The sequence below is a fragment of the Ochotona princeps genome, chromosome 11 (assembly GCF_030435755.1).
Source record: "Ochotona princeps isolate mOchPri1 chromosome 11, mOchPri1.hap1, whole genome shotgun sequence".
In the NCBI taxonomy this organism is placed as follows: Eukaryota; Metazoa; Chordata; class Mammalia; order Lagomorpha; family Ochotonidae; genus Ochotona; species Ochotona princeps.
In genome coordinates, this window is record NC_080842.1 from 37696108 (window position 1) to 37715663 (window position 19556).

The 19556-nt window shown below is 40.3% G+C and overlaps 1 protein-coding gene across 1 annotated transcript in view; it reads left to right on the top strand.

The window, feature by feature from the left end:
- Window positions 1-19556, top strand: part of DOCK5 (dedicator of cytokinesis 5) — a 197263-nt gene that overhangs the window by 103301 nt on the left and 74406 nt on the right. The window contains exons 10-18 of the mRNA XM_058670037.1: window positions 476-605; window positions 2672-2744; window positions 5721-5863; window positions 6908-7033; window positions 10936-11060; window positions 12446-12544; window positions 14949-15021; window positions 17293-17396; window positions 18397-18580. Coding sequence (XP_058526020.1) covers window positions 476-605; window positions 2672-2744; window positions 5721-5863; window positions 6908-7033; window positions 10936-11060; window positions 12446-12544; window positions 14949-15021; window positions 17293-17396; window positions 18397-18580 — 1057 coding nt within the window. The remainder of the gene's footprint in view (window positions 1-475; window positions 606-2671; window positions 2745-5720; window positions 5864-6907; window positions 7034-10935; window positions 11061-12445; window positions 12545-14948; window positions 15022-17292; window positions 17397-18396; window positions 18581-19556) is intronic.

Consider the following 19556-nt stretch of genomic DNA (forward strand, 5'->3'; position numbering starts at 1 on the left):
AATTTACATGTCTGTGCTCTGTAGTTCCTCCCAGGATTGTTCTGAAGAAGAAAGGAAATGTCACAGGCCTGTGTGGGGTCCCCGATAAATGTCAATGTCATGCAAATTTTTATTTCATTTGATACCGAAATGCATTCTTTCCTAAAACAGTATGAAGTAACAGTGGTGAGGGCCCTACTTTTTAAAATACCTGCTTACGTGGATTTGGTAGGGGTGTAGACTGTGATCTGGTTTGGAAAATTGAAATACAAACTGAAGGACAAAAAGTGTTTTTTGTTTTGTTTTAATGGAAATGAAATCACTTTCTGTAATGCCCATCAGTGTTCGGAGATGGTTATGGAGAAGAATCCTATTTCAGCATGGGGGAATGGCTCCTGGGCTGTGAACAGTGTGTGTGGTAGAGTTCAAAGAGAGGTAAAGATGACAAGGTGACCCAACCTGACCTCTCTAACATGTTCTCCTCTGGCCACTTCAGGACCTCAGCAGTACGGACCTCATCCGGCCACGCATTAGCCTTGTGTGCCAGATTGTCCGGGTAGGCCACATGGAGCTGAAGGAGGGCAAGAAACACACCTGTGGGCTGCGAAGGCCTTTCGGAGTGGCAGGTAAAAGACAGACTGAAACCGTTGTGGAGTGTGGAGCTGCTTGGTTCAAACCCCAGATCGTACCAAGAGGCCCTGAGGTCCTTCCTTTGTGTTTTGTTGAATTTGCATTAAGTAAATTGATTTGGGGTTTTATATTGACATTTTGGTCAGCACTAGTTTGAAAATCATCAGTGAAATGTCTTGGCACTCTTAAAGAAGATCCCAGATACTCCAGTTCTCAGAGTAGAGGTGTTGGGTTATGTGGGTATTGAGGCAACCTGTGTACCCCGCCTCCTGCTCAGAGGGGGCAGTGTTACTTTTTTTTTTTAATTTTTATTTTTGATGATTTTTACATAATTGATTTGGGTGGGTCAAGAGATAGAGGAAAGTGGGTGAGACCATTCTTTCCCCATTCTCTTTTTCCCTTTGTCTTTGTGTAGAAGGGGAGAGATAAGGGGAGAAGCCACACCCAGCCTCCCAACTGCCTCCATACCCTGGGATGGGGGACAGCCATCTGATGTGGGGCATGCTCTGAGGGTCCCGCTGAAGTGGTTTTTGGTAGTTCGACAGTTCTGAATGAATTGCTGTTGATCTTGCCACTCCAAGCACAATGAAATCTCTCCAAAATCTACTGGCTGACATAGTCCACCTGAGTCTCTATTTGGCCAGATATTCACTGCCAACACTTGGCTGGGGTAGTTGATCAATTTGTTCTGTCCTTCGTCTTCTGTTACGGTACCAGATGTCCTCGGCAGGCTTTAATGTGGCAGTGTTACTTCTTTATGGAGAAAAGTAAAACATACACCCAGGAAAAGGCATGGAGTCCTGTCCCAGGTGTATTTAGTCATTTATATGAGGCTTTATTCATTTATTGCTTTGTAAAAGAGGGCATATTTAAGGCTGTTTCATTCTGAATAGGTCAAAAAGACTCTATCTACAGGCTGAATGCTTTTGCGTACTTTTTTGTTTCAGGTGTGTGTATGAGTATGTGTGAGTACATGTGCCTGAGTGTGTGTACAGGTATATGTGTGTGTGCATAAAGGTGTATAAATATGTCAGGATGTTGAGTGTAACGGGAGTAGAGAGTAGACTAATTTACTCTGAGGCTGTTGATACCAAGTGTCAGCAGAGGTCCGGAATGATTAGATGATGGCATTGATGAAAACTGCCTATTTTTGGAGATCCAAAATTGCAGTATTTTGATACGATCTTTTTCAGGCTTCCATTATGGGCTGAGCACATTGAATGAGATGCCCTGCTTCCTATGCCTTCTTAGCTCCAACAACTATTACTTTAAATAGGGGGCATGTGGTACTTTAGAGAGAACATTTTAATCTCTGAGCTTATCATCTGGGGGAGTGTGTTATAAAATGGGTATTTTGTGGCCAAAAGGACCACCTCTTTCTGGGGACTTTGCCTAATTTCAGGAGCTTTGGAGTGTACCAATCAATTCCCTAGACACCTGAGCACAATGTGGTTGCGTAACCTGATGTTACCACTTAAACAACTGAGAACCAGATGCTTCATTTTCTGTGCCTCAATTTCCTCATCTCTCCAAATTGGGCAAATAATTCCTGTATACATGGAATGATACCTGCAGTACACTTAGGGCAGCGCTTATTCTGTGTTTTTATATGAGAAGGAACAAATCACTCCCTGCTACATTTTATGCTCCCGGTGCCTAGATTTATGTGGAAACCAGGTGAGCAGCTATCTCATCAGACAGTCAGCCATACCAGCTCCCAAGTTTCTGTCCTGCTGAAAATACGGTTCACTGAGTGTGAGCTTACTATAAGGTATTCTGAGCTCCAGTTTCTCAAGAATTTAGCAGCTCTGTCTTTACAGAAGTTTTAAAGGGTTTTCTGGGGGAAATCCAGGCCCTGTCCTGAACACCTCAGGAGTTGCTCTTGTGCAGAGCTGGGTACAGCAGGGAAGGACCATTGGTGAGGGCATGCAAGAACTGTCCCTGTTTGGTATCTTCCTTCCTCCAGGGTTCTGTACTTACTGATACCTGTTGGCCTCTTCCATAGTAACCTACTGAGACATGAAGCAAATAGTTTCTCTAATTATGTTTATCTTTTTCCTAGTGATGGACATTACTGATATCATACATGGGAAGGTGGATGATGAGGAAAAGCAGCATTTTATTCCCTTTCAGCAGTAAGTACTTTGGCATTTATCCCAGGTGACTGGAGAGCTGGACTCAACATTCCAATAGTGTGCTAATGTGGAAACAGGTGCCAGGACCCATTTTCCCACTTCAGGGAAAAAACTTCAGCTGGAAGAAACTCACCTTTGTGCTGGACAGAGGGCTTTATTTATGTAACAGGTTAAATAGAATATTCTCAATTCCATTGGCATCCCCAAAGAAATTTAAAACAAAAGGCAAGTGTGCACCTACACTGATGCTGTTTAGGAGGTGAGAGAGGGAAGGACTGATAGACCATGGGTTAGGCATTCAGCAAAGGGCTGTCCCCTAGAGAGCATTCATTAGCTTCCCATTATTGAACTGTGGGACTTGTAACTGTATTTGCACCAGTCAGGAACCTGAGGCCAGTACGTGTCAGTCCCAAGGAGGTATAGGGGTGACCTTCTTGCCCCCTGCACAAGTGGCAGTGATGCCATCCTGACTGGCTGCTTTCAGGAACTGCCTGCTGTGTAAATGCTGTATAAATGCTGTATGTGTGGGTGTGTATGAGTCTTCTAAGTATATGAAAATTGCATAGGTATACATAGAAATAGGCTAAAATATTTCTGAATAAGGTTTCATTTTGTCTTAACTAAGTTTTAAAATATAAGGAATACACAGTGGTTGGGTGGATATAAGGAGATGCATTATCTATTACTTATAGGAAGTTATTACAATGCATTAAAAGCCTTAGCATTTAGATACTTCAAAAAGTATGCTCCATAACTAACAATGACCATTTCTAACCTTGGATACTTTTGCCTTCTTCTATATGGTTTCTAGTTTTTATAAATAAGCATGTTTTATGAACAGTTTTAGTTTAATGTAGAAATCCTCATCTTCCCATTTGAAATCCAATCCCACTGGACTAGTTTCTAAGTATAATAGTACATATAGCTTCTGCTAAGTGGTACTTACCTCTTGTATTCTATGTAATTATTTTTATTTTTTAAATTTTTATTGGGTAATTATTTTTTGAGTATGCACTTAGCTGCTAGACCTATGTGCTGACTTTATAAGAATGTAGTGAGCCAAATACTATTACTTAGTGCCAATATAATTTTGAAGAAATTTTATGCCCATGAATACTGCACCTGTTAACACATTCACTGTCAACATACAGTGCTATGTATAAATATGGATTATGTAACATTTAACTATATTTAAATCACAGTGAATATGTAGATTGAATTTAAAACAGCATTAATTTGTTAACACATTAAGTTTGAGTTGTAAATATATTGAATCAAATTATTAAGACATTAATATGTGCTATAAAAATAAATTTTCATACAAGTCTTTCATGCATGAATGCTGCCCTATTTACATGTTTTGTATATTATGTGTATAGTCTGCATGTGTGTGTGAGTTGCTGCCCCTAATATATTTACATGCTTTGTACATTATTTTGCGTGTAGTCTGTGTGTGTAAGAGCGTGAGTTGCTGCCCCTAGTATATTTACATGCTTTGTATATTATTTTGCATGTACTCTGCTTGTGTGTGTGAGAGTGAGTTGACGTGGCATTCATGATTGTGAAAGTTACCTAAAATAGACATCCACATATTCATTTCCACCTTTGTGATGAACCACTTCTTGTCTGGTCTCATCAATGACTTGTCACAACAATGAGCCCTGCGATGATCTCCTCTGTACAATAATATGTGCTTGGAATTCCCAAGGAATCCAGCCCTAATTTGGTTACTACTCATTGTGCAGCCAACAGCCACTGTAAAATGTTAGTGCAAATCGTGGCTTCTGGTATTTAACTCCTAGGGTTTATGGAGAGTGCCTTCATAACCTATTTCAAATGCTGTGTGTTTTCCACTAGGAAGGTAGTGTGTACGTTCTACTGATCTGCCTAGGGTAGACAGCTCAGGTTAGAGCAGTGCCAGTCTCCTGCCACATACTGCTGTTTCATTAGAAAGCTGGTCTGCGTGGGAAGCAGAAAAGACACAGGCTAGATCCTCCTCCAGCAGCCCGATAGGAGCTGGTGATAGCATCTCCGTGGTCAGCAGCATGGGGTTATGTTGGCTTCCTGGAGCCCATTTTGTGTGCTCGGCCTAATGTGATCACACAAGTGGTGCTTGTATGCTGGAAGCTTGGGGTCACTCAGGGCCCACGGAGACTCTGAATGGACCACACAGTCTGGTGTGGTCGAACTTGCCCATTCTGCAGTCATTCAGTTCCTTCCCAGCAGCCAGCAGCCTCTTTCATCCAGGAAAGAACATAGATCTTTGGCTCTGATTTTCTTTAACATTTGGCTGTCTATTTTGTTTGTTCTTGGAATTTCTTCTCCTCTTTGCTTCAAGTGATTTGCAAGAGCAATTTACTATTTGGGATAGAGAAACAATAAGAAAATTAAGAAGAGATAGTTTCACAAGACAAAATCACAACAGTTTCATTTGAACATCTTAATGGTCTAATTTTTTTATTCTACAGTTGGGCAGTACTTCATTCCATGTATTCCAATGAGCGGCAAATAGAAGACTGAGTTTGATAGTCCAAAAACAATAATAGATCAGCCATTTTAAACTTGATTTTTTGGTGGGGCAGAAATAGGGATACAGAACAGTAGAAAAATAACTAATGAACCTCAGGTTACCTTTTTTGTGAAAAAAATTAGAAAACTTACTTTAATGCCACTTGAAACCGTCTGGAAAATTTGGCTACTACCTCTCTAATCCTGGTTTCTGAGGAAGTCAGATAAATGGCTTGGTTTCAGTTTGGTAACATGGAATTTAGCAGGAATGACTTCATTTTGATTTTTACCCTGTCAGTTAATGGGCTTGACCCCAAATTATTGTTCCCTATAATTTGTTTTTCGCAATAGAAAGAACCCTCTCCTAGGTTCCTTTTGAGTTTATGTTTCCAGATTATTCCTATCAAGGCACCACCGTTCAGGTTTATGCCCTCAAATATCCCTCCTTACCGCTTCTCTGTTTCTCAGAATTGCTATGGAAACCTACATCCGGCAGAGGCAGCTCATTATGTCACCCTTGATAACGTCACATGTGATTGGAGAGAATGAGCCACTCACGTCAGTCTTGAATAAGGTGATAGCAGCGAAGGAGGTGAATCACAAAGGACAAGGTACACAGCCCCATGTGCTGAATCAAGAGAGAACTTGGTGTTAGACTTGGTGTGTTCAGAGCCAGGTTCTTGGACTCCGGCCCTATCATTAATTTTCTCTGATACCAAACAGCCTCTGTTATGTTAGGGACTGCTGACCTCGGGGGTTAAATGCTAAAACTGAGAATGCACCGAAGAGTAAATTGGTTCACAATAAAAATTGACAGATGTATGGAACTGTTTTATTATTATTATTATTATTAAAGATTTATATCAGGTCTTGTGTGATGGCTCAGTGGCTAAATCTTCACCTCGCAAGGGCCAGGGTCCCGTATGGGCACTGGTTCATGTCCCGGCTGCTCCACTTCCTATCCAGCTCCCTGCTTGTGGCCTTGGGACCCTGCACCCTCTTGGGGGACCTGGAAGAAGTTCCTGGGTCCTGACTTTGGATTGGCTCAGGTCCTGCTATTGTGGCCACTTGGGATTGACCTAGTGGACAAAGGATCTTTCTCTCTGTTCTTCTCTCTGTAAATCTGCCTTTTTCTTTTTTAAAAGATTTATTTATTTTTGTTGGAAAGTCAGAGAGGAAGATCTGCCTGATTACCCTATTGCATTTGCGAAGACTGCTTGAGGCTTCTCTATGCATTGATGAGTTCCCTAAAGTTGCCCTTCTCAGATACCAAAAGCTGTTTATGAATGAATCACAGTAGTAATCATAGAGCATACATATTTTTTTTTCCATTTCTGGTTTGCCCAACATTTGTAAACTTGGCTTCTTTATGAATTAAATATATTCATGTCTTGTTATTTGTGGAGAACTTTTATTTTCTTCTAATGAGTTATTCATGATTTCTTAACAAGTATTTCACTATATTGTAGCATACTTTACATTTCCTGTTATTTTGGTGGTAGTATCATTAAAATTTTGTGTCAACAGGGAGTGAAATTATGCCTTATAATATGGTATCTTGCTATTATATAACTCATGTCTTTTTCTCAACATTGATGTGTGTGTTTTGTACAGTTAAGACAAAAATACCAAAAGTTTCTCCTCTCTCTTTAAAGGACTTTGGGTTTCCTTGAAGCTACTGCCAGGTGATCTCTCACAAATTCAGAAGAATTTTTCCCATTTGATTGATAGATCAACAGCAATAGCTCGGAAAATGGGCTTCCCTGAAATTATACTGCCAGGTAAACACTCTGCATGACTCACCTGTTTTCCTTTCCCCATCCAGCAGTTACTGCTCACTGAATGGTTGAGGACACTAGGATATGTAAAGCTGGTTACAGCAGCCATTTCTTCTCCACAGGGATATGTTACAAGACTAGCAAGGATGCCTGAAACAGCAGAACCAAACAATATATGTCCTTTGTTTTTTTGTTTTGTAAACTTGCACATTTTTCACTTCAAAGAAGCACTGTATGGCTTCTCCTTATTGTATCCCAGTTGCCAACACTCTTGCACTTTAAAGCTATGAGTGTGTCAGATAAGGGTTACTTAGCACAAGCCCGGAGATAGCACAACAGTCCGATAACAAAGATGCTGACAAGTGACTGACAGGCTGGTAAGTGTATATACAATTTGGAGATGCAGACAAAGGGATGATTAGCACACAAGGAGCGGGACAGTGTGAGATGTCACCACACTATTCAAATTGTTTATTTCTGAAGTTATGTGTCTAATGTTTTCAGAGCATGATGGCCTCAGGTAACTGAAAGCCAGAAAGCAGAACTGCAGTAAGGATTGACTGCAGTCCAGTGGCAACTGGTCCAAGGAAATACAAACAGGGCTGCCTATTTGTACCCTAAAAAGCTAGTCAGTGTGTAAGCTCAAAATGATGTTGGATAATGTAACACAACTTTGTACTTACTCTTCTTTGTCTCACCACAAACCCTTCCTGAGTGCTTCCTTAGCCTCTGTTAAGGAGAGCAAATGACAGCACAAAAATCTCAATCCAGGCAAGAAGAGGCGTTGTTAGCGTCCTGCTGCCCCCACACTGTGGGCTCCGTGCTCCGTTCCAAGTTCAGGAGAGCCTCTGCTCTGGCTTTCCCTGAGCTTGTGGTGACAGGGAAGTCAGTAGCAGTCTGTCCTCTCTTACTTTGAAGTCATGTTTTTTGCCACGGCATATTGGTGATCTGCAATTCCTGAAGTCACTGCCTTCACCATTTAATCTAATCTGCATGTAGTAAGGGGAAATCATTCCTTCAAGGAATTTATGAAATGGATTAACATAAACTAACTGAAATTATTAAAATATTAGCAAAGCACCCAGGCCCTTTTAGAAAAATTCTAGAAGACCAGCTTATTACTGCATAAAATTCAGAGTCTTTATTTTTTTTAGTATATTTGATTTATTTACTTTTAAAATTGATTATTAGAGTGGCTGGCCATGGTGGCTTGGCAACTAATCATCTACCTACAGCATATGATATATGTGCACTCGTTTGTGTCCTGGATGCTCTATATCCCAGCCAGCTCCCTGCTTATGGCCTAGGATAGCAGTGGAGTGTGACCCAAAGCCTTGGGACCCTGCACCCAGGTGGGAAACTTGAAGAAGCTCCTAGCTTCAGACCAATCCAACTCCCTTGTGACCATCTGGGGAGTGATCAAGTGGGTAGAAGATCTCTGTCTCCCTGTCTCTCCCTCTGGCTCACTCTCTGTAATTCTTCCAAGTAAAAACAAATAAATCTTAGAAATAGAGATTTTAAAAAATGGAAGGAAGGTAGGAAGAGGGAGAGAGACAGGGAGAGAACTCACTAGGTCACTCCTCAAATTCTTTCAAGATCTTAGCTAGTCCAGGCCAAAGCCAGGAGCCAAAAATTCCATCAGAGTCTCCCACTTGTGTGGCAAGAACCCAAGTACTTGGTCATCATCTGCTGCCTCCCAGGTACGCTAGCCAGAAGCCGGATCACAGGTGGAGACAGGACTTCAGTATGACCCTCTGACATAGGATGAAAGTTTCCCAAGTAGCTGTTTATCCTGCTGCTCCCAAAGTCAGGTTCTTTCAAAGTAATGTATGATCTTACTCGAAGGGTCGATCACAATTTGTTGCTGCATACATTGTTTTCACGTAACGTGTGTGAAATGGGATGATATATTCTGATTTTCTCATAAAGTCAAATAGTGCTTCATCTGCTTATTTCTTCCATTCCAAAGCTGCTTTAGTCCTAATGCATATTCATCAACATTCTAGGGAAATTTTCTCTTCTTTAAAAAAAAAAAGAGAAAAAAAATCCCATTGTAAAAGTCCCCACATAAAGGCAACTTTACTGTTAAGAGCAAGACAGGAATCTAAAAACAACAGAGAAATTTATTCCTTGAACAAGGCCAGTTTGGCTTTGAAGTGTGTCTTGAGAAAAGGAATTTAAGATTCTATCAATAGAATTGGCTCATAGAAAGCCCCAGTTGTAGCAGGCTTTAAAGTTCATCTCAGACAGTGGTTCCCAGTGCCAGTGTGTGGTTCACCTAGGTAGTCAGAATCACTTGGAAAACTGTAACAGAGATTCCCAAGTTCTTCCAGAGACTGATTGGGCTGCCTTAGTGTTTTGGTGATAAGCCAGGTCAGAGTAAACCCCCTCAGCTTGGCGCTCCCTCCCATCACTCTGCTCTGCATGCACCTGCCTCCTAGGCCAGGTATTCTGCTGTCATGGTCTCAGATCACTAGAAGTTATGTTTTTACTCTGCTTATGAAACAATAGTCTCTCCTGGTACTCCAGCCTCTGTAGAGTGGCTCAGGAGCTTCCCCTCTGCAGGGTACCCCTCACTTTGCCTTTTTTTTTCTGTTTCTCTGAGGCCACTGTTAGAATTCCCTTATCATCTTCTCTCTTGCCTCTCAATGAATTTTCTTGATATTGGATCTGGAAACTAAGTTCACTGTTAGTAGACTACCCTACCACTGCACCATAGATTGGATGACTTAAAAAGCATAAATATATCTTCTCATAGTCCTTGAGGCTGGAGGTGTGAGGACAAGGTGTGGCAGGGTAGGTTTCCCTTGAAGTAATAGCTGGTCTAGGGGGTAGGTGCCTATCACAATCAGATACCCGTTTTGGAGTCACTTTTGCAATACTTTGTATTCTCCTTAAGGAATTGGCTGTACCTCTCAATTATCCCACTTTTCCTGCTCATTCCTAGTAACGTTTATGTTTTTTTCTTCACTGCGGAAGATATATATTATTAATTTTATATGTTTTTCTGGTTATTCAGAAAAGCAGAAAAAACTTTTTTGACATCAATATAAATAGGCTTATTTAAATAAATACCAAGTACTCCCTAGGTGTTCGGAAATAGTGTTTTTCTCATGATGCTGTTCTGTGGCTGAACAAATTATTCTGTAATATGCTTAAGTGGTACATATAACACACTTTTTCCAGAGCCTGCTACATATTGAGTTCTCGCTAGTTTCCTTCATTATTCCAAGCTATGTTTAAAATTTCACATTCCTTCCAAGACACTATTGAAAAAACAATATGCCACTAGAAGACAAATATTATATGAACTTATTTTTGGCAGCAGCAATTCATACAACAGTGCTTTATTGCTGAAAAGAGTTAATTTGAGAAAAAAAAACTTACCTTGCAAAGACACACAAGAAAGGCAGAATGAGGCAAGTTGAAGAAACAAATTATGGCAGCTATAATCAGAAAATCCAAAATCCCTAAATGGCCTGAATCCAAAACTTTTTAACCGCTGATATAGTGCCCCAGGTAAAAAGTCCAAATTGTAAACTTTGGTTTCATGCACAAAATTATTTAAAATGTTGTATCAGGATGTCATTGGGATTTGTGCATAATGTGTGTATGCAACACAACATTTTGTGTTTATAGTTAGCTGTCATTTGCAAGAAATCTGATTATGTAGAAGTTTATATGCACGTATTTTAAAATACTAAATAACTCCAAAACATTTTGTGTTCCAAGCCTTTTGAATACGAGAAACTGAACCTGTTTCATATAAAAGATTTGTGGTCTATATAGTTCATTAAAAAGCCAGGCCATTTTATATCTTATTAATCTTTCATGTCTCATTGCATCCTGAATGTTAAAAATTACTCCTCTCAGCAGTACTCAAAGGATAGGCTGTCATGTTGCAGGAGATGTTCGGAATGACATTTACATCACCTTGATCCACGGGGAGTTTGACAAAGGGAAGAAGAAGACACCCAAGAATGTAGAGGTGACCATGTCTGTGTTCGATGAGGAAGGCAACCTCTTAGAGGTGAGTGGTGACTGTCAGGAACCCTTCTGTACAATTACAATTGATTTCTTGTCCAATCTGAATTCTCCACATCAGAGTGAGTTTGGTTGTAAATTGGACTCTTTCTTTCATATGTTCCCTGGGTTAAGAAATGGCTGTAACCCTTAATGATTGCAGGTGTGAGCTGCAGCTTCTTTGTGATGGTTAAGACATTTAACCACTTTCAAGCTTGATGAGTTGGGTTCTCTGGCACTTGAATGAAAATGTGGAAGTGCTTCTAGGGAGTTGAAAGGCTCATGGTCTTCGGCTGGGTGAACAGAACCAAAGGCAGCGTGCCCATCAGAGAATAGTTAAACCAAGATCCCTAAAGGGGAAGATATCTGCCACTACTCTTTAGTTTTAAGAATCCAAAGACTGGAAAACAAGTTGTGGCAGTGCTGTGTGTGGATCCAAGTATCCTGATGTCCAATCGAGAGGCCTTCTGTTTGACAACTTTGTGCCATATGCAGAAGCATACTTTCAGTCTGACGACAAAGAGAAGAAGTAGGGGTAGTTTTAAGAAGCCTCCATGCCAGGTGGAACCTAACTCCTCTTGGATGAGCCAGTGTTACCTGCTATGAAATCCAAGAATCACTTCTTGGTTCACTCAACTCACGGAGTGTCTACTGCATAACAGTTTGAGGGCACAATGAAGTAGTAGTATCTGTCACTCCCTAGGGATTTTACTATATATGAGTAGATGCCTGGTTTACTGGGTTAAGTCATAGTCCACGTCATGGGGAGCAATAGAATGTTATGGACCATGGTATGGGACTTATTTGTGCTGTTGATGGAGGCTGAATCTCTTATTCATTTCAAGTACATGTCTTATTCTGGTTAATTTCATGGCTTTACTAACCAGGTTGGAGGTGCTGCATCAAGGCCAGGTTCTACTAAATTAGATGGTTTATCACTAGGAAAAGATGCAAGATAGGCTTGAGTGTGAGTGAACCAATTGTACCAGTGTATCAGATCTCTAAGGCAGAATGTGGCCAACAAGGAGAAATCTCAAACAATGGTGCATCTGCCTGTGTGACCTAACTCCCTGTCACCATCACTTGGGCTCTGATTCTAGAGAGAGAAAATAAAAACAAAGATTAAAGAACCTGGGGATTTAAGACAGAATTAGTTACAACAAACAAGGTGTTCGTGTGGTTCTGGGTCCCTTAAATGCTATCAGATTTACACACAGACCCTTCAGTAAAGGGGTAGAAAATTAGCTTTCCTTTGCTGATTTTGCCTGAGATTAAGTCATTTTACAGATGCCAGTGTAAGGCATCAGTGAGACACATTAGTGAAAGGCCACATATGACTTCTGCTTTACTGGACAGTAATGTTGCTTCCTAATTTTTCTATACTATCCAAAGAAAGCAGTCCATCCTGGAGCTGGCTATGAAGGTGTTTCAGAATACAAATCAGTGGTGTATTACCAAGTGAAGCAGCCCTGTTGGTATGAGACTGTCAAGGTAAGAATTCACCATTTGCAACCCAGACATCTGTTAAACTTCATGGTAGATTCATTAATTAAAAACCATTCTTAATATGTATGGAAGTTTTTGATAACTTCTCCCTAGGGATACAATAGTTGTAATTCTTTTTTAAAATGTTACGTTTCATTAGAAGATAGAGTTATCGAATGAAAGAAGGAAGGAAGGAAAGAATGGGGGAGACAAGAGTGATTCACTCCCACAGTGGCTACAACAGTCAGGCAGACTGGGCTGGACCAAGCCAAAGCCAGGAGCCAGGAGATTCCTATGTCTTTTGTGTGGGTGTGGAAGCTAAAGGACTTGGTCCATCTTCCACTGGTTTCCCAGGTGTATTAACAGGGAGCTGGATTGGAAGTGGAGCAGCCAGTACCTGAACTGGGCTAACTTGGGATGCCAGTTTCTTAGGCAATTGCATTACTTCCTATGTCACAGCTGTAATACTGTATAAGAACATTGGTTTTTTTCAAATTAAAAGATTTATTTGAAAGGCAGAGTTCAGAGGGTGTGTGTGTGAGAGACAGATCTTTCATCCACTGGTTCACTCCTCAAATGGCGTGATGGTTCAGGTCTGGATCAAGACAAAACCAGGAGGCAAGATCTCCTCCTAGTCTCCACATAAGTAACAGGGTTGCAGGCAATGGAGTATCTTGCCCTGTTTTCCTTGACACATTAGTAGGGTGCTGGATCAGAAGTGAAATAGCTGGGATTCAAACCAATGTACATATGGTAGCTTAACCTGCTATTGCAGAACACCAACTTCAAGAACATTTATTTTTAATAAATTCATCATTCTTAACTTTCTCATTTATAAGCATATAGAAATTTGAATAGAGAAACTTGCAGTTATAATAATGCAGTTGGCTGCCAAGACAGTGCAAAACCTAACAGATTTTCACATTCTGCAAGTGGTTTCCTAGCATTTTCTCTCTTTGTTGCTTCCAGCCAAGTTTTTCAGGCCTCTTTTCAGTTTAAATGTACATATGACAGATTCTGAAGTGCTTTTCCAATCACTCATTTGCTTTGAGCTCCACATTAGCCCTGAGATAAAAACATATGAGTGTTGAAGGCTCTGTGTCTGACCAGGTTCTGGAATTTAAAGAAGCGACTTCTAAGATCTTAGACCTGTTTAGAGTCAGCACTGTACTAGAGCCCACTTCAGAGTTCCAGGTCCTGTTGGCTGTTTCTGATGGTCTACAACATACAAGCTGTTCCAAGAAAATTTGAAGAAAGATTGTGCTTCTATCTGACCGCAAAAGTAGTGATTTTTTTAAACAGTTCTGTGTAGTATATCATTTGAATGATGCTATTTATGCAAATCTGTGTAGTGCATGTTAAAACTACTTATCTCCACTTTGTTGTAAGTTCTTCAGAAACATTTTGATGCTTGCATAATGTTTCAGTGTGTAAAAATGCCATGATTTAACTACTCATCACAAATTCTCTGTTCTTTTCATTGCCTCACTGCTGTTTTCACTGTCCTTGTTTTGTGTTTAAGCAATAGAGGGCTTCCTTACCCCTAATTTATCTGATGTTGTAGACTCTTTTATACTACTCTATCAAGATGCAGGAGTACTTCAGAAGTTCATAGAAAATGGAATTTAAAGAAGTTTGTTACAGTTTAGAATTTTTGAAGTCCATGCCTATGAAGGATCTTAAAAAAGTAAATGGATTTTGCATACTATTAAAAAGCTGTGTGCATGGGGTTCAGACTTTTTCACACTAAAGAAAGCTTAGTTGCTAATACCACTTACCATTAACTCTGCTGGTCCTCTTGTAGATCTGTACTGCAAATTTAATACGCAAATTTCACTCTCTAGCATATTTACTTGAGAAAGTACTACAAATTGGTAACATATCCATACCCAGAATAACACAATGATCAATAGTGACATGATTGCCTCCTGAGAGTCTTTTGATGTGAAAATTGCTCAGTCCAGGGCCAGCTCAGTGGCTAAATCCTCACCTTACAAGTGCCATGATCCCATATGGGCACTGGTTCCCATCCAACTCCCTGCTAGTGGCCTGGAAAAGCAGTGGAGGGTGGGCCAAGTCCCTGGGACCCTGCACCCATGTGGAAGACCTGGAAGAAGCTCCTGGCTGTTGGTTTTGGATTGTCTCAGCTCCAGCTGTTGTGGCTACATTGGAAGTGAATCACTGGATGGAAGATCTTTTCTCTTTGTGTCTCCTTTCTGTAAATCTATATTTGCAATAAAAATAAATTAATATTAAAGGAAGGAAGAAAGAAAGGAAGAAAAATAGCTCAGTCCTGTTTGTATAAAAACCTATGCAAAGGTACTAAAATTGATAGTAAAAAATCTGTGAAATGAACTGTGAGTACCAAGTCCTGAGTCTTTGTGAACAATTACTCCTTACCGTTATGCAGGTGTCCATTGCAATAGAAGAGGTTACACGCTGTCACATAAGATTTACTTTCCGACATAGGTCATCTCAGGAATGTAAGTATTAGGAGGTTATTTTCACTAATATTTTTTCTCATGTTCTTTTGTGTATCTGGGGAAAGATAATTCAAAACCAGTGGGTACTTACAACTTTATTTCAGAGAATTGATGCTAAGGAAATCAGAATGATGACTTTAGCTGGACTTTTAAGGGCTGTGTTAATCATGCTGTATCAGAATTTCTCCAAAATATGTCCTGTGTATATTGATGCTCTGTAAGATGCTTATTGATGTAGTATGGCCAAAAAAAGGTTCCACACATATTGGTGTAAGAAATGCTGTAGGATATGTATCCCTCTTTGATATTCACTGTAAGTGTTGATATCCTGCTGGCAAACTATCGCAAGAAGACTGCATCATCTTTGTCTCCCAAATAGTTCTTTTCTAAACAGAAATATTTCAATGCTTAGATTACAGTTCATGAACCAGCTGTTGTAAAATATGAACAGAGGAGATAATTGATTCTCTTCAGAAGAGTCACAATTTCTAGAGGTGTCTTGTTGACATAGCACTGCATGAAAATGTCATGCTTATTTCCAAAGTAAGTGTAATGAACACCATGTTCATAATAACCAGCAGGCTCTCTATTCTGATAGCAGGATATTCATGGGAACAGGAAGTGATGCCTGCTACAAGGGTAGTCCAAGCATTACCAGGGAGCATATAGCACAGCACCTAATCATGTATGCATTTTATGTCCTGTATGTTAGCTAGGATTTGAAGATGAGTAAAACCAAGTGAACTTGGTTTAAGAAAAAAATGACAGAACAGAAATCTATTTTGCAAAATAAAATGAGTTCAGGATGAAAAAAAATAATAGGAATTATGATAACAATGGTGTTTGCAGGTTGAATCTTGTAAATCTGCCATTTTTGTAGATTAAGACAGTCTAATTAAAACAGGTAATTTCTTATGGTTCTACATAATGCAGGTATCCCTCAGTATATTTAGGGGAGAGTTCTAAAATCCTCAAGTTACCAATCTGAAGATACCCAAGACCCAGGTATAGAAAAGTACAGTGTTGCATATAACCTGTGTATATCCTACCATGTAATTTAAATCGTGTAAGTAAAGTTCTACAAAGCGTGTGGTTTTTTGTAAATATGCATTGCCAGGATTTTTTGAAAGCACCTCAGATACTTGGATCTTAAAGCATTTTGTTCCAAATGAACTTATCTTTCAATTCCATTTTCCACAAACTTTGGAAAGTACCCTCAGTTGAAACTTAATATAAAGGCTGTGTAAATAGCTATTAAACTATATTGTTTAAGAGCAAGAAAAAATCAGTGTGTCCTCAGTATAGCTGCTCCCTCGTTGGCTTCACCACCAAGTCCACATCAGCAACAGCAAGACATTTTTTTTTGTCTAGAGTTGGTTGGCTCCTGGGATCTAGCACTTATAAGTATAGAGACTGGTTCTACTAAACTAGCAAGTGTTGAGGTCCTAGTTTGTACCAGGTGTGAAGTGAAGCTCTAGTTTACTATCTACAGGAATCCAGTGAGGTGTATCTGAGCTTTGTCCATGTTTATATATGTTTATATATGAAAACACAAAGGCACTGCGGCTGATGGTTGCCCAGTCTAATGGCTGGAACATGCTGGAGCTATATTGATAGGGAGGCAGTCGGATTGCACATGGATTGGGGCCAGTTATGGCAGATAAAGATTTTTTTTTTTGAGTCATGATATGGATGACCCGTCAAAGGATGGTTTCTCTATCTCTCTTTTTGTTTTTGTTTTTGTTTTGGGTATGGCAGGGTTTGGCGTATGTTCCTACTAGCTTTATTCACAATTCCCTAGCATTAGAATAGCTCAAATGGCCATTGACAGGAGCCATCTTGAGCCATCTTTTTCTGCTTTCCTCAGCATATTAGCGAGGAGCTAGATGACAAGTGGAACAGTCAGAAGTTAGGTCAGCACTCATATGGGATGCAGGTACCACACAGAGAGACTTAACCCACTCTGCCACAATGCAGTCCCATCCAGAAGTATTTAGAACATGATATTAACATGGAATAGAATCTAAAGTAGCATTCACATATTTTTTTGCATGAACAAATGGGTACTAATCTTATACTAGGGAATATAGGAGGAGGAGCATACATGGGAGGGGGACCAGTTTGGGTCACACATTGTCTATGAACTGTGGACACTTACTCACTGTTGTAGAGTTCAGCATCACCAGTCAGAACAAACTGACATCTGCCATAGCCATCATGGTCTGTTGTCTTTTCATACTGCTTAGACACATCGTATTTCTGTCTTTTCAGCCAGAGATAAGTCAGAGCGCCCCTTTGGAGTGGCCTTTGTGAAGCTGATGAACCCGGATGGTACCACTCTGCAGGACGGGAGGCATGATCTGGTGGTTTATAAGGTGGTGCTAAGAGAACAAGGCTCAGAAAAAGACTGAGAAATATCTGTTCCCTCTGACAGTGGCTTTGAAGCCACCTTGCAGGTTGATTTGTACAAGTAGCTGGAACCTCTCCAGAGTTCAGTGTGCTATGCCCTTGGCAGTCTGTGGGTGTGATCACTAACTTCAGGGTTCTAATGGCCTTGTGGAGAGTTAATTGCTTTATTATTTAGTCTTTAAGAGTTTCCTCCTCCAACAAAGTGTGTTCAGGGCAGTGCATAGCAAAGCCGGCTGACTTTTAATCTGCTCTTTGCATCCTGCTTTAGGTGTATGGACAGTTGTGCTGTTGGGCTCAGTTGGAGTGTGGTAGTTGTGGTAGGATGTGGCTTTCGTATCACCCTGAACCAGATACCATTTCTGTATTCTAGGGACCTTATTTCTCTCCCTGGCAGTTTTGTTTCCATTCCTGCTCTCTAAGCATTGTTGAGCCATTGCTTTCTGCTGAGGTTTAGACAATGAAGTAGATTAGGGAAGACCCCATGTATCCAGCTGTGTCAAAGGGAATTTCTTACAATGGGTAACTCAGTAAGATATGTCTAAATGATCCGTAGTCTCCTTAACATCTCCTTAGCTTGTAAATCATTTTGGAAACCACAAACAACTATTTCATCTCCCATTAAGCTAGAGAAGTAAAACTATGACCATTTATAAGTTCAAGGAAATGAAATCCAACTTTAATCTATGATACATTTATTTCCTTCTAGCAGAAACTAGAAAGTATGGAGTTCTAGTCCCAAACATTCACACATCCATTCAGTGATGAGATTATCATCCTGTGTTCGTGATCAGATAGTTTCTGAGCTTCTACTGTGAAAGGGTAGCAGAGCTGAAAGAGATTGTCACCTTCATTTGATAAGTCTGTGCATCTCAAGCTGGCTGTGCATGTCCTCATGACAGCAATTCTTGGTTTGTGTGTAAGACATATTGCTAATTGTTTGGTGCTCCTAATAAGCTTCTTTTTCAGGGTGACAATAAGAAAATGGAAGATGCTAAATTCTATTTGACCTTGCCTGGAACCAAGGTGGAAATGGAAGAAAAAGAGCTTCAAGCATCCAAAAACCAGGTCACCTTTACCCCAAGCAAGGATAGCACAAAAGACAGCTTTCAGATTGCCACCCTCATTTGCTCCACAAAGCTCACCCAGAATGGTAGGTGGTGACCAGATGCAGATGAGTTTTCTCTTCCCAACTCTGGGTCCTTGGTTGGCCAGGTTCTGTGTGGTGGCATGCTGGGCAATTGATGGCCACTCTTTGCTCTTTACATGTTGTTCTGGGTCATATTAAATCACTTGCAGAGCTCCTAAGTTTTGTTTTCCATGTATAGAGGCATGATAAGTATTTTAATATTTTCTACTATGTTCAAAAACGTAACAATACATTCATTTACAGAGGCTATAAAGTTTGAATATCTTATGTTACTGTCTTTGAAGGCAGGAAAAAATATGTTCTTTATAGTATCTGCATCAAGAGATGTTGGTAATGAGGATGCTGGCAAAGAAATTGACTCATTGTCTCCCATCCAAGTAGGTAAAACAAAGAACAGGGCTTCCTGGGCAATTTCCATCTTTCCCCTGTAGAGCGTCCTCTCTCTTGTTTTGTTCTCCCAAGCAGTAAAGGATTTTTCCATGAAATTAGCTGAGGAGTTCAATTGAAGCTTTGTGATGTGTTTCTCCTTCACATCTCTAGTAGCTGTTGTGACTCACTGGACTCTCACATAGCATCGGATCATCTGTAACAGCTTGTTGTTTAAGCTGTTTGTCTAAGGAGACCTACTGAATACAATTACTGTGGGACTTGGGACGTGCTACATCCTCAGTGCTATCCAGATTAGTCCCTTTGGCTTTATATATGATTGGCTTGAGGAATGTGGTGAGAGATCTGACTTAAGCACAAAGACAGACTAAACAATGTAGATGGGAGATGGGTGCACTTCTAAGGATCAGATTCTGGGGCCAGAGTTAGGTTTGTTCTGTTGAATCACAATTGGCTGGGAGAATAAAGATTGTCCTGCAGCTTTGGACAAGTGACAGTACTAGCAGAGTGAAATTCAGAGTTGATTTGCATGGGACAGGAAAAGAGCACTCAACAAAAATTCAGCCAGAAAACATAATTAGACTTCATAGAA